We start from the raw sequence: 16,229 nt of genomic DNA, 5'->3' as shown, positions 1-16,229 counted from the left end.
TGGAAAACGGCTGAGGGCCCCCTCATTGATCAAATGAAAAAAAATATGTAAGTGTAGCGCAATGAAAGTCCATATAAAAATAACTGAAGATGACACAGTGATACAGCAAAAACTCTTCAAACAAAAGTGATGTGACCTCCACCAACAAGAGAAATGCTTCCTTCCCCAAGCCTCCCCCACCCGTTTTTTGTATATCCTTCTCAAATTATATATATATATATATATATATATATATATATATATATATATATAAAAAATCCCCTAGCCAAGTTGTCTCCAAACTTCACACCTTTGCTTGAATTTATCTAGCCCTTGAGGCATTATTCCTGCCACTGAGGCCAGCGCGTGACATCATTCCTCCCACCGACACCAACAATGGGGCACCATTTCTTCCAGTGACACCAACGAAGGGGTCAATATTCTTTTCAAAGGACACCATCAATTTGCAGCTTAGGAGCACGGCGACAAGGTTTGTAATGAGAGAGTGGGTAACCGCTCAAAGAGAACCAGGTAATCTGATTCCTGTGGTCCGAGCCAAGGGTGCAGGCAGTGCAATCAAAATGCAGGTTAGGATGAAGGAAAAAAGGTGGGACAGCCGCACTCCAAAAAACTCCTCCTTTAATTAAAAAATCACAACATACATGCCACAGCAAAAAACAGCACAACAAGAAAAGCTGACGTTTCGCACTATGCCTTAGTGCTTCTTCATAGCTATTATCACTAGCTAAGGCATAGTGCGAAACGTCAGCTTTTCTTGTTGTGCTGTTTTTTGCTGTGGCATGTATTTTGTGATTTTTTAATTAAAGGAGGAGTTTTTTGGAGTGCGGCTGTCCCAGCTTTTGTCCTTCATCCTAACCTGCACGGAGATAAGGTTTGTGCTGAGCTATGTGAATTAGTATATGTTTTTGGAGGAAAATGATGCTTGTTTGATCATTAACGGCATAAGCCTTGTCCTACTCAAAACAGTCCATCCACAAAGTTTTTATTTAGAAGTGCATACTACATCACCAATAAACCATAAGCATTTATAGTCTGTATATTGCATCTCATGTGTCCCACCTTCATTGTATTGAGTGTAAAATGACCCAGGCCAAACTGCTTTTTCTGTTGCAATTATTTGAGTTTAATAAAGAGAATGTACAAACCGTTGGATGTCAGTCTATTATTTTTTATACTCCTGTAGCATGACTTACACCAGGGGTGCCCAACCAATGGCTACATGTGGTCCACGACCTCCTGCTCTGGCGGACCCAACATCCCAGAGCATCAGAGGTGTGAATGAAAGCCAATGCTTTCTGTATAGTGCCGCTCCTGTCACAAGCAGAGTCATACCAAATGCACTCTTCAGTTATTACCAGCGCTTGCTGTACCAGGCATAGAAGACCGTTATTAAAGAGTGTTTTTTTTGTATTATAAAACAAAGTATATAAGTATATATATATGCACGCACATATCTGTTCCTGCAGTGGTTACTAACTGCTTAAAACTGATCCACCGGTGTAGTGCACCAGCAGATTACCTGCACTGAGCCATGGACTTGTTATTAATCGGCAGGTTTGGTGCACTTGCAAAGTTCACTACCCCTGCAGGATATAATAGAAGTCTATGGCAAAGTGTAGCCAACCTGCAGAAAAGCCACAGGCATCAGTGTAATAAAACATCATAAACCACCCCACCCAGGGGGCAGCACAGTGGTGCAGCGAGTAGCACTTTCGCCTAGCAGCAAAAGGTTCGCTGGTTCGAATCCCAACCACGACACCATCTGCCTGGAGTTTGCATGTTCTCCCTGTGTCTGCGTGGGTTTCCTCCGGGTACTCCGGTTTCCTCCCACACTCCAAAGACATGCTTGGTAGGTAAATTGGATCTCATCCAAATTGGCCCAGTATATATGTGTGTATGACTGTGTCCCTAGCGTGTCATGATCCTACAGGGTAAACATGACCGCACCAGCCAAGCTGACTCAGACGCGATTCAGTTCACATGCGTTGCGCTATACAAGTTATTCACCCACCCACACACAGGGATCCATCCACTTCCATCTGGGTGGATCAGAGGGCCCATAGGGTAGAGTGGACTGCGTCTTTGCATATGGCCCTGTCATCCACCCGCTCCGCATATTGTGGCCTTCGCTCTTCATAAGGTTGGGCGGTCACACCCACCTTTAGTTCTTTAAAATGGAACCGTAAAAAAAAACAAAAAAAAAAAAAACACTCAATTGCTCTACCATTAGTGCACAATATTCATTCAAGTTCCCATAACATACAAGGGAGGTTGATTTACTAAAGGCAAAATATATACTGGGGGTGGATTTACTAAAACTAAAGAGCGCACAAATCACAGCAGCTCTGCATAAAAACCAATCAGCTTCCAGTTTTTTTTTGGTCAAATCTCAATTCAAGTGAAAGTTAGCCGACTATACACAGCCTCACCAGATTTTGCACGCTCCAGTTTTAGTAAATCAACCTCCTCACAGTGCAATTGAAATTGTAGATGCTCTAGATCTAAGGGGGAAGCTCTGCTGCTTTTTTTTTTTTTTTAAAGCAAATCGTGTGCAAGAAAAATGCTGTTTATTTTCTTTGCAAAGAATACTCGACATGCAAAGTGAATCTTTACCTCATTTAATAAGCTCTGTAACAAGTGCGTACTTGCCTTTAGTTAAAAAAGCCAACCCCCACTGTCTTTTGTCTGTAGGACATTACTCCTTTTAGATTTTATATATATATATATATATGTGTGTATATATATATGTATATATATATATATATATATATATATATATATATATATATATATATATATATATACATATATATATACACACATATATATACACATATATATATATATATATATACACATACATATACATATATACACACACACACACACACACACACACACACACACACACACACACAAGCCCCAAAAATATAAGTGTTTTGACACTTCTACAACCTCTAAAAATATCCACAAACGCTCTACCCATTTCCCATATTCCATACAGGACACAGCAGGCTTTTCTTTATAAAATTCCAGACGCAGACCATTTTTCTGCAGTTTAAACACAACAGATGAGTCTTTATTAAGTGCTTGGAGGTGAAAACAGGAAGACAAATCATGGAATGAACAGTAGAGGAGGTCAGTACACGGTTATGGTTACACTGAGGTAGAACAGTAATGGTAATGTTGAGTCTAGTGAACATACGGCAAACTATGCTAATGGTAACTTGTAATAGTAGGAAGGCTGCTGCTGCCAACCTGCCCTTCCAAAAATGGTAGCTGTCCATTATGCCTCTCCTTCAGTACTTGTAGAGTCAGTGACTAGTCTGTCAAAAGCTTTGACATCATTCTGCCTTTCCTCATTTGCATTTTACTGTCAGTAGCCACTTGGCCTAGCACAACAGCCAGACAGTTAGCATTTTCTAAAGGTCAGTAACGATGGTCTTTGTACAGGTTCCCTTAAACAACTAATCAGCTGCTCTACTTTACTTGCAACATTCTGTAACACCATCAGCCTCATTAATTTGCAAAGGTCGTCTTCACCGCTTCAACAATGCACTTGGAACTGATGCCGAACAATTCTAACAACTCTGTAGGCTTTCCACTACGAGGAACTCCTTTGACTGCCAGACTCTGAACGATGAATCCGGGCTCTCCGGCCAAGGCTGAGGCCACTGCATCCCCAATGCCCCCTGAAAAAAAAAAAAAAAAATTAACTCCATAAAATAAAAACGGTTTCAAATTAAAATAAACTGCATTTACAACATAATCTGTTTAGTGCAGGCAGGTCTTGCAGCGAGGATATCCATAAACAGGCAGACATTGTCAATAAAACAAAGGGGCAACTTCAAGGAGCTTCCTAAACCATTTCAGATTAATTGCTCTGAAGGCCAAGTTCACTTTTTGCACCATGTGACACCTGTATTTAGGGTGCAACATGCAAATGCTCCCCCCACCTCATGGGACAACGTATGGGGGGTTCCTTCTGTCACAACCCCCTCCCCCCCCCCCCCCCCCCCCAAGATCTAGGACTGAAGTCATGTGCACCACTACAGCAGATGGCCTTGTAATTTCTAATGGACTATGAGCAGGGCAATAAGAGCACCCGTAGTCCCATCAACACTTCTCCCCAGCTCCACTCCTGCAGGTACCAGACACTGCATTACTTATGCCCCGTACACACGATCCAAAAATCGTACAGAAAATGTCGCTTTCGAAACGATCGTACGATAATTGGATCATTAGTACAGCGCTTCCGAGAACCGATCGGGACAGTTCATTCGATTTTATTTATCGGACATGCACAGATCGTCCGATTTTCGTATAATCAGTACAGCCGCCGTTCGAAAATGCAATACAAAAATGCATTACAACACATGACATCACTTCCCATTTTTTATTCGGCCGTACGAGAATTCGTGACTTTAGTAAACTCAGATTCGACGTGAGATTAGCATACAAAAAAAAAAAAAACGGACGATTATTCGTCCGATAATCGGATCGTGTGTACCGGGCATTAGGCTACTGAGGGGGGGGGGGGGGGGGGGGGGGGGGGGGGTTGGTTTGCGCAAAAGTTATAGCATCTACAAAATAGTGGATAGATTCAGGGACTCGTTTTTACTGGTAATGGCGGCAATCTGCGATTCTTAGTGGGCCTGTGACATTGCGGCAGACAAATCGGACCCGAAGTCACACCAATGCAGTGATCAGTACCCCCCCCCCAAAAAAAAATTATAAATTACACTGGCAAGAAATCTGGATTGTCTTAACTGTTCCCTGTGTGTGTCAAATGGGCTCACTGGGACAACACTGAGCGCTGTTCCTGATCACTAGGAACAGCAGATTGCCGTGTTGTCACCTGTCAGAATGGGGGGGGGGGGATCTGCCTCAGTACCGCGATCGCAGGTGGCCAGCAGATAGAGTCACATGCATGAAGAGACGTACAGGTACGCCGTTTCACGCAGCCAGGCTGCACTGCCGCAGTATGTGCGATTTGGTGGTTTACTAACCACTTGTACCAAAAGGTTTTGGCTTGACCTTCGGGGCTCTTTCTTGGCAATTAAGGAAAAATAAAAAATACCCAGATGTCCCATATTCCATCTACTGAACCCAAACATAACTGGCACATAAATCCAGCTGCACTGAGATCTCACCTTCTTTGTAATGATCCTCTACAGTAATGATATGACCACCTGTAGCTCTGCCACTGGATATAATGGTAGCAGCATCCAGAGGTTTAATGGTGAATGGATCAATCACTCGGATATTGATGCCTATAAAACAGATGAGACCATTAGAGGCTTCTGGCAAAGCATCACACACACTACATAAACAGATTTTACTACAGGTACTTATATATACAGCCCTCAATTTATGAGAGAGATGGAGAATATATATATATATATATATATATATATATATATATATATATATATATATATATATATATATATATATATATATATATATATATTTTTATTAGGGCTGCACAATTCTGGCCAAAAATGAGAATCACGATTCTTTTGCTTAAAATGAAGATCACGATTCTCATTTTTGACTGTGGTAATATTCATTATAATATAAAGGACAGTGGTTGCCGGTATTTTAAGTCCACACTCCTCACAGGCTCACATCACATGCCCCCCTTTAATAGCCTGACTGCAATGTCATCTGCAAGGTCTGGGGTAGCTGACTGGTTGTATTGATAATATGGGTAGCCGACTCAGACTGTGGTAATATTCATCATATATTATAAGGGGGACACGGACAGTGGTTGCTGGTATTTTAAGTCCACTCCTCACGTGCCCCCCTTTAATAGCCTGAGAGTCAGACAGGCTATGAAAGGGGGGCATGTGAGCCTGTGAGCAACCACTGTCCCTTATTATGATTATTATTACCAAAGGCTCTTAAACTAAAGTAAGCCTTATAGCAGTTGATCCGTTTATACTGTAACAGTCTTGCTTAACAGATATATAGATTTCCGGCATTCCATCCTTACACATATACATTTTGTTCAGGCCATTACACATAAGATCTCACCCCATGATGAACCTCCATCTATGGAGATAGTGTCTAATCACTGCGCACATCTCTAAGGCCCCTTTCACATGTCCATTCCGTCTGTCCGTTCATTACAAGTTACGAACTTGTAATGAATCCCTATGGGAACGCATCCGTTAGGGGATGGAGCATCCGCTAGCGTCCGTCGGGATCCGGTTTTCGGACAGAAGAAAACCCTATTTTTCTTCCGTCCGAACGGAACTGATGCAGACGGACACACGGTCCGTCTGCATCCGGTTCCCCATAGGGCGGATCCCCGCTGAGCCGACGGAGCGGAAAAAGAAACTGACAGGATGTGTGAAAGAGCCCTAAAGCTCCAAAGATAAACACTCCCAGGCAGACACAGGACACAGCTCTCTGTGTGGTAGGACATACAGCAGAGAAGAGGTCTGGACTAGAGAGAGCTGACCTGTAGAAGATGGGGTCTCAGCCATTTCATTTGCAGCTTAAAGCCGAGCCAACAAAAGCAAATCAAAATCAACCGCCGGCCGAGAAGCGTGGTGGTACCGCCCACGTCAAGGCTGCATCTGATAACCGACGTCAGTTCCGGTTGCTGACGTCAGTTCCTTTATCCGCCATTTGCGTTCCACGCTGGTTACGTGGAACCGGCGGTGACACACCTAAGAATCGCCTGTCATCTCGATTCTCCCCGCGATTAATCGTGCAGCTCCACACACACACACATTTTTATCAATCCCTACCCTTAAGGAGCTTACAATACAAGGTCCCCAACTCACATTCATACATATATTAGGATCAATTTACACAGGAGCCAATACTTAAAGTGGAACCAACATGCTGCCCCCCCAATGCCTTTCAGCCATCTGCACTTTCCATGGTGCTGCACATATGATCAATTACTACAGCAACCAGGGCTAGACAGTTGGGAGCACAAGCAACTGACCATTTTAGTGTGGCATGCCTTGAATATAATCATTTTGGGAAACCTTAAATCAATGGTCTTTATTCCACTTTAAAAAGGATATACATCAATATATGAACCTACTTCCAGCCGAGAATAAAATTAGCATTTATCAGAGAATAAAAAAAAAAAAATATTCAGCTTGTGAGCAATATTGGTCTTAGAAAGATGAAATCATGTAACAGGAGGATTTAAAAAAAAATAAAATAAAAAAAAACCCACACACCACAAACACCAATCTACCAGGATACAGGGAGCCCAAATGCCTGAATACTCAAATAGCTGGATACAGATAGCTTTACGCCAGCGTATCAGTAGATACGCCGACGTAACTGAATCTACAACGTCCTAAATTTAAGTGTATTCTGGAAACCAGATACGCCTAAATTAGGCTAAGATACGAGCGGCGCAAGTCTCCTATGCCGTCGTATCTTAGGGTGCAATATTTACGCTGGCCGCTAGGTGGCGCTTCCGTTGAGTTCGGCGTAGAATATGCAAATGACTAGATGCGCCGATTCAGAAACGTACGTGCGCCCGGCGCATTTTACGTGCGGCTTTTTCCAGTGTAAAGTTAGTTAGTCTAACAAATAGCTGGCCTAGTCAATGTTAAGTATGGCTGTCGTTCCCGCATCGAAATTTGAAATTTTTACTTAATTTGCGCAAGTCGAAACCAATATGTCCTTGCGGCGTACTTTGGAGCAATGCACAAAAAACGTCAATCACGTCGGGTCACCAATCATTTCCATAAAACACCCCATCCTCATTTAAATTAGGCACGCTTACGCCGGCCCCATTTACGCTACGCCGGCCTAACTTAGGAGGCAAGTGCTTTGTGAATACAGCACTTGCCTCTCTGACTTACGCCGCCTTAAAGATGCGCCGCCCTACCTGAATCTAGTTATAAGACAAGTCCTTTCACACTATGACTTTACAGTCCGAAATTGCACCCCATGATTTCCAATGAGCAGCATTCATATCTGAGAGACTTCAAAAGTAGTTCCTGCACTACTTTGGCCCGACTTTAAAACTTAAGTTCCATGGACCTCAACTCATTACACAGGCATTCCCTGAAATCACGCGACTTTAGTCACAGTAGGGTGAAAGTGGGCTGGAGCAGAAAAAAAAAAGCCACCTTTGACTAATCTACCAAGCAAATCTAGATGAAAATTAACTTCTGCATTCAATAATGGGCAAGGACATCTACTAGCCATACCAAAGATCAGAGGACTAAATCAATGTAGACTAGAATAATAGTCCCGATAAAGAAAACACGCCCCCCCCTTCCAATCTTTCGTGCACCAACCTACACTTGGTACCAAGTAAATTGAAAAAATATAATGCATATCAACTGTGAATCCAGCTCAAGGGACCCAAGTAGTAATTTTCACAATTGAGCAGTGTTAGATCACAGCATTTAGCAGGCAACCACTATTAAAGGTCTGGAAGTTGATGTAATCAGTTCTAGCAGCTTTACTACCACTATGGCCGTTTCAGTCAATAAGGGTCAGGGCAGACAAACATGCCCACTTCCAAGTTGGCATTTGTATACAAGATTGTATACAAGATCGCTGGCATCTACACATACAGTTGAGGTCTAGTGCAGATCTAGGCCTTGCTCAGCTAATGCTCATCTCACCATGCCTAGAATTACTGACAGTGGTAAGCAAAGGTTACAAATTAAAAACGTTGCACATAAAAGACAGACTCACCTTGTTTGGCGAGCTCATCTGCGGCCGCCAGCGCCTCATGCAAGGTGACACCCGCCCCGATCACCGTCACCCTGTCTGAATCGCTCTGACGTACAACCTTGGAGAGATACAATAGCACTGTGTTTATTCTGCATTTTTTTTTTTTAAACACTCAAGTTAAAAATATAAGCAAAGCCAACATCTTATTACCTTTGCCTGTCCAATTTCAAACTTTTCCTCGGGAGAGTAGATGATCGCAGTATCTGGTCTACTGGTTCTAATAAAACATATACCCTAAAAATATAAAAAGGGTCTGATCAGAATATGCCCAAAGCCGTTACACAATGAATGGATTTATCCAGCAAGCATGTACAATGATCCATGGCCCACAGATCAGAGACCATATAGTTGGCAGCACAGGCAGAATCACGAGTCCCTCTGCTTGGGGGGGGGGGGGTGGGCGACAGTTTATTGGAGACTTTACAACCACCTTAATGACAGCCATGCATAATACCGAATATGACACTTACTGGAGTGTTGGCAGCCAGAGTGACTGCATATTCTGTGGAAACGCCATCACTGGGATAGAAGACTGTACAGGATGGGATGGCACGGAACATGGCAATATCCTCCAAAGCCATCTGAGAAGGACCGTCCTCACCTGATTTTGTACAAAAACATTTGTAATCATTTCAAGCGTCACAATTACACATCAAAAGTTTAGTTAACAGGAAAAACCCAAGGAGCTCGCTGTACCAACTATCCGATGTTAGCGCAGTAATCTCCCCGCTGAGCTCACACCCGGCTCAAGTTTTTGCTGCTGGATATGTGTTACGCAAGTGGCAACAGGCCAATTTACTTTTATTGCCATCAAAAGGGGGATGACAAGCCCCAAAATAGAGTACAGGGGCTGGAGGTAACAATGCTCTAGGTTTTAGAGCTCTGCAGGGGAGATCGGTAAACAAATATTGCTTCTTCAGCAATTTCTCTTCTCCGCCCCCCCCCCCCTCCCCTCCCTTAAAAGCACTTTCTGGACAGCTAGGGCTTCCTGGAGAAAGATAATCCAAGGGAACGTGGCAGGGTTGGGAATGACTCAAACGTACAGCATGGAAGTGATAAGTCTTTACAGGTGCCCAAACCACTTTCAGGAAAAAAATGCTTAAACGCAGCCATGCTTTATTTACATGCTTTATAATGAAGTCAGGTCAAGCTACAAGGCATAACACCCACACAGATTTTAGAACTCACCAATAGAAACTCCACAGTGTGAGCCACACAGGTTGACATTCGACTGAGAAATGGCCCCCATACGAATGTGGTCATACGCTCTGGAGAGGAAGGCAGCAAATGTGCTGGCAAAAGCAACAGTGCGATTGCGGGTGGCACAGCCCATTGCCACGCTAACCTGTAACAGAGAAAAACCTTTCACAAATCCAGGACTCATTAAAATTGTCAACATCTGGATTTATATTTGTCTAGCCTCCAAGGTCATGTTTACTTGAAAATAGATGTCCATGTAAGGATCAGTAGAAGGAGAAGCTGGAAACTCTGGTTATCAATATTCCCAGCCCAGTGCCAAGCCCTGCTTAGGTGCAGGAGGGAGGATAGATCAAACCAAATCACCAAGTTTGGAAACAAAAATAAAAATCCTAAATGGTAGTCCGTTAACCCCCCACCAATCTCTATATACCAATCACATATAGACAATACTTGATTAGGCATGTGCAAGCTTTTACATCATCCAGCATTTTGCAACTGTGTGATCATAACCAATATCTATCCACAAACGGTGTTTCAACATGAACAGTTGATGTGCGTGGATTTTGAGAGATAAACTCCCCCCCCCCATAAAGGTGCCAACCCTTCCCGACTATCCAAAACATTTGATATAGGTAAATTCTAAAAACATAGTAAGTACCGTATTTATCAGCGTATACCGCGCACTTTTTTGCCCTGAAATTCAGGGCAAAATCGTGGGTGCGCGCGATATACGCGCCGAGTTTGAACCACTGCGCCGGCATATACCGAGCGCAGTACACTCGGGTATAGTCGAGCAGGCTCGGCTCCTCTCGCGGTCACGTCCAGGACATGACCGCGAGAGGAGCCGAGCTTGCCCGACTATACTGCGCTCGGTATATGCCGGCGCAGTGGTTCAAACTCGGAGCGGGAAATAAAGCGGGGAGTACACCGCAGAAGGACGCCGGACCCGACAAGGACACCACCGAAACCGCAGACGAACCCGACGAGGCCGCCGCGCAAGACACCAAAGCTAAGTACTAAAAGTGTTTTTTTACAGGAATGCGGGTCCACTTTAGAGGTGCGCGCTATACGTCGGAGCGCACAATACCCTGATTCAAATACGGTAGTTGACCTTTCATGACATGACCATAAAGCCTACTTATTTTTCACCACTAGGGGGCATTTATATTACAATCGAGTTCCATGCAAAAATATAACACTTTTTCAAAAAACTCGCTACACCCCCCCCCCACTTTTGTTATTGGGACTTCCGTCCCATGGCGAGGCATGTCACCTCTGCAGTTTTATCCAGGCACTTTATTTTGTAGCCACAGGATACCCAGGTCCAGCTGCAATGGAAAACGATGTAGTAAAACCTTGGATTGTGAGCAGAATTGGTTCCAGAAACATGCTTGTAATCCAAAGCACTTTTATATCAAATTTGCCCATAAGAAATAATGGAAACTCAAACGATTTGTTCCACAACCATTTACTCACCAGTCTCAGTTTCTAGCAGTGCGATTTGGTTGTGCAACCATAAAATGACCATTTACAAATGGAAGCCTCGCCAAGAGGATTAGAAGCAAAAAGCTCTGAACCCAAAGTTTTACTGTACAGCCAAATAATGAAGCTCTTACCATATTCTGTTCAGCAATGAAGCACTCTATAAAACGGTCAGGATGCTCGTTCTTGAAGAGATCGGAGAAGGTGGAGTTTTTGGTGTCCCCATCAAGAGCGACGACACGGCTGTTGGCATGTCCAAGTTTAGCGAGAGCCAGACCATAAGCTCTACGTGTCGCAATCTAAAAAATGATGGAAAGTAGTTATTCAAGAGTGGATTTCAACATGCAGGACACACTTCAAGTCAATACTGAGAAATGGTAACTAGGGATGGACTTCTCATAAAACATTCGCTACCATAGAGGAATGCCTCGCAACTGAACTCAAAGCAATAAACACATTAGAAAAATTATTAGCATGCATGGAGAAACAACTTTTGGCCATGCCTCAGCACTCTGAGCAAGGGAAGAGGGATCATCTTATAAATATGTATATGGGGGTCTGTCACATTGTTGGGCTCGAGGCATCAGTAAGCCCTCAGAATGTACAGAAGAGCCCAGATACCCATTTGTCTAAAGCAGGGATATGCAATTAGCGGACCTCCAGCTGTTGCAAAACTACAAGTCCCATCATGCCTCTGCCTCTTGGTGTCATGCTTGTGGCTGTCTTGCTATGCCTCATGGGACTAGTAGTTCTGCAACAGCTGGAGGTCCGCCAATTGCATATCCCTGCTCTAAAGTTTACCCAATGGTTGCTGCACTGTGTACACAGATTATGCCATCATACATAAATTACCAAAATGATATACAGATCATTCACCCGGCAACCAGACAGTCAAGTCATATGCAGTACAATAGGGTCTAGCCACAAGTATCAGTTTTGCAGGTGAACAGAATCAAGCACAATTAGTCAAAGCTCCACATATCATTGATAGTAAAGTTACAACCAGTAGGAAACAAGCTCGTTATTAACTACTTGCCAACCAGCCGCCGTAATTTTACGGCGGCAGGTCGGCTCCCCTGCGCGAGAGCCCGTAGCTATACGTTGGTTCTTACGCAGGCCACTAGGGGCACGTGCGTGCCCCCCGTTCGCCCCCGACTCCCGGGCGCAATCCCTGCCGGGCACACGCGATCGCTCATTACAGAGCGAGGATTGGAAGCTGTGTGTGTAAACACACAGCTCCCGGTCCTGTCAGGGAGAGAAATGCTGATCTTCTGTTCATACAATGTATGAACAGCGATCAGTCATTTCCCCTAGTGAGGCCACCCCCCCCCCCTCAGTTAGAACACAATGAGAGAACATAATTAACTCCTTGATCGCCCTCTAGCGTTATCCCCCCCTTTACAGTTAGAACACACCCAGGGAACATACTTAACCCCTTCCCTGCCCCCTAGTGTTAACCCCTTCACTGCCAGTGGCATTTTTATAGTAATCCAATGCTTTTTTATATGCCGCAGTACCCAAAAAAAAAAAAAAAGCTGATCGCCGCCATTACTAGTAAAAAAAACAAAAAAAAGCCCTAAAAATACCAATTTTGTAAACGCTATAACTTTTTTGCAAACCAATCAATAAAACGCTTATTTCGATTTTTTTTTTTTACAAAAAAAAAAATATGTAGAATACGTATCGGCCTAAACAGAGGAAAAAAAAAATTATGTTTTTGGGGGATATTATAGGAAAAATATATTTTTCAAAATGGTCTCCATTTTTGTTTATAGCGCAAAAACTATAAACCGCAGAGGTGCTCAAATACCACCAAAAGAAAGCTATTTGTGGGGAAAAAAAGCCTTTTGTTTGGGTGCGACGTCGCATTACCACGCAATTGTCAGTTAAAGTGACGCAGTGCCAAATCGCAAAAAGTGCTCTGGTCTTTGACCAGCAATAAGGTCCGGGGGTTAAGTGGTTAAAAGCACAGCGCCACTGTCTACTAAAAAAAGTAGTGTCGAAGGTTACAGGACAGTTCTTATAGGATTTTTAACAAGCTTGTGCTCTGGTCTCAAATGTGTTGGGCTAGATATGTTATCAAGAATGAAAGGATATCTGGACTTTCAGATAGAGCATTAAATTATAAATTCCTTTCAATTGAACGTCCATATATGTTCTACTTGATAGCTTTAGTGTTAGCGTCCAGACAAGATTCTTTAGAAGACACAGGCAAGCAAGTGGATTCTAGTAGCTTCTAACAAGCAAGTTTGATCCCTGATGAAGGGATGCATTGGCCCCTGAAACACGTTGACCACATGTTCTACCGGTTGTGACTTTACTAGCAAGAACAGATACAAGGACTCTTGAGATTATGGGCTTCCGAGTGAAGATTTGGCATGCCAACTTCCATTCACCTAAACCCTCAAGTAAGGTGAGCCCCACTTCTATGGGTCTGCCCTACATTCAACTTATTGGGGGGCCTTTGAGAAACCAAGCTCCAAATCTAGCATCTCCATTTCTCTTCTTGCAGGTAGCATTTTACTGCAAGTCATGTGACTAACGGTACATTGGTCATCAGATAGGAAATAGGACTTTCCTGATACGCAATAGATGAAACTCACCTTGTCGCCAACTTTGTAACTTGGAGGAGTGGGCATTGTAATGTTGGCAATGCTGACCTCGGGAGCATCTTTGATGGGAGCTAGGGGAGTCAGTTTCTTGTTGTTCTGGGTCCGATTCTGGATCTCCTTAATGATAGACTCCACCTTGTCTTTAGGCATAGGCTTTCCATGCCAGTTATCTTCATTTTCAACACCTGAAAAGGAACAAAAAGTAAAACAAAGTGTACATTTTTTTTTTTTTTTACAACTGTCAAATGTATGACCACACTGCGAGACCTCACCTGAAATGCCTTTTCCTTTGTATGTTTTAGCAATGATAGCGGTGGGCTTGTCCTTCACATTGGCTGCCTGCCAGAGAGCAAAGCACAATTCTTCCACATTATGGCCGTCTACGACGTAGGTGTTCCATCTGTGAATAAAAAAAATAAGTCAGTGTTACCGGGGTGCGGCATGCACAAGACCCAGTAAGCCCTGGGTGAGAAGCCTCCGATGGAGAAGGGGACTATGATGTAATGGGAACCTCTGATATGAAGTTAATGTCATCAAGGTGGTTGTGTACATTGTATATGTCTCAGATTTACATTTTAAACTGAGGTGGCTTGGGATTTTCCATTCTTTGAAAGGGTGTATCCACAAGGGAGGGAAAAAAGAAAAAAAAAAAAAAAGAAACAATGAACGAAAGACAGTGGACAAATACTGCCACCATGTAGCACAATCAGGGGGGTGAAAATCATTTTTTGGCTAGAAAATTACTCAGCCCCCCCCCCCCTCCAAAACAAATATATATATTTTTAGCAGACACCTTAGGTCAGGGGTGTCCAAACTTTTTTCAAAGAGGGCCAGATTTGATGAAGTGAACATGCGTGAGGGCCGACTATTTTGCGTGACATTCTTGGAACCATTAAAATTCGGTCCAATTGTGTTCGAGCACCAATACACGGCCCAACAAGAATTCTCTTGCCTTTGTGGTGAAGAGATGAGCTTGGGCGTGTTCTTTGGATATACTGTATATATTTCTTTTGTGGCCCCAATGAATCCCAGAGCGCTGCTCAGGACCAAGGCTGAGTTTGGGTGTGTTATTTGGATATTCCGTATTTAGCGGCGTATAACACGCATAGGCTTACCATTGCCATAAATGCAGCCTGATCAATGCCAGTCTGCAGCCTCGGAGGGCAGAGGGAGGGGGCGGGACAAGTGCCGACAGAGTACAAACAGGAGAATCTCTTGTTCACTCTGTGGCCTCTTAAAAACAAAGTCCCGCCTCCTATGATAGACAGAACAGTCGTCCAATGGCATCCCAGGAGACAAGACTTCCAATACAGACGCTTCTGAGTAAACAGGAGGTTCTCTTCATGTAATCTGACAGCACTCGTCCTGTCTCCTCCAAGGCAGCGCCGATAAATATATATCTTGTGGCCACAAACAAAAAAAAATTATATATATATATATATATATATATATATATATATATATATATATATATATATATATATATATATATATATATATATATATATACATACACACACACACACACACACACATCAAAAATCCCCAGGGGGCTGTATTAAATCAACAGGGGACCCGCATTTGGCCCGCGGGCTGGACTTTAGACATGCCTGCCTTAGGTAGTACGAGATGCTGCCATTGCAACATGTCACAGCAACTTTTCAAATGCAATTTTTGGGGAAAACAAGCATTTCATACGGAAGTTTGTTTGTTGTATAATGTGACAGATGTTATGCTGAGTAAATAGATACCTCACATGTCATGCTTTAAATAAGTGCCAAACTTCAGTATTAACAGGGGAAAAAAAAAAAATACATAGGGGACCATTTACCCATTTAGGTCTAGGGCCAAAATTATTTCTCTTGCTCCAACATTCGTGGCGATACCTCACATGTGTGGTTTGGACACATTTACATATGCGGGCATGACTTGCCTATGCGTTCGCAACTGCGTCAGAGCTCACAGGGACTTGCTTTTTTTTATCACTACCAGTGATCAAATTTATTTACCGATACTCGTGATAATGGTGCTTGACAGGTCCTCTTTATGGAGAGATGTGGGGTCTCCTCCAGGCTGCAAAGCATTAGAAAAATAAAAATCTGATGCTTTAGCTGAGAGCGACTTACTTGTGCGGTCCGGACACAATGCTGCACCCAGGCCTCTGAGGATCAAAGATTGCCAGAGATCATCTGTCCCTTGGAAAGC

The 16,229-nt window shown here is 43.3% G+C and overlaps 1 protein-coding gene across 1 annotated transcript in view; it reads right to left on the bottom strand.

Moving 5' to 3' along the window:
* Positions 1 to 3,052: 3,052 nt before the first annotated feature.
* LOC120913195 (transketolase-like protein 2) overlaps positions 3,053 to 16,229 on the bottom strand; it is a 28,664-nt gene continuing 15,487 nt past the window's right edge. Inside the window, exons 6-14 of the mRNA XM_040322978.1 lie at positions 14,297 to 14,424; positions 14,016 to 14,209; positions 11,547 to 11,711; positions 9,919 to 10,075; positions 9,201 to 9,331; positions 8,881 to 8,964; positions 8,692 to 8,788; positions 5,154 to 5,273; positions 3,053 to 3,692 (exon numbers count right to left, since the gene is read on the bottom strand). Coding sequence (XP_040178912.1) covers positions 3,520 to 3,692; positions 5,154 to 5,273; positions 8,692 to 8,788; positions 8,881 to 8,964; positions 9,201 to 9,331; positions 9,919 to 10,075; positions 11,547 to 11,711; positions 14,016 to 14,209; positions 14,297 to 14,424 — 1,249 coding nt within the window. The 3' untranslated portion in view covers positions 3,053 to 3,519. The remainder of the gene's footprint in view (positions 3,693 to 5,153; positions 5,274 to 8,691; positions 8,789 to 8,880; positions 8,965 to 9,200; positions 9,332 to 9,918; positions 10,076 to 11,546; positions 11,712 to 14,015; positions 14,210 to 14,296; positions 14,425 to 16,229) is intronic.

Source organism: Rana temporaria, chromosome 9 (assembly GCF_905171775.1).
Source record: "Rana temporaria chromosome 9, aRanTem1.1, whole genome shotgun sequence".
NCBI classification, from domain to species: domain Eukaryota; kingdom Metazoa; phylum Chordata; class Amphibia; order Anura; family Ranidae; genus Rana; species Rana temporaria.
Note: the sequence above shows the minus strand (reverse complement) of the source record. Positions and strands in the feature narration are given on the sequence as shown.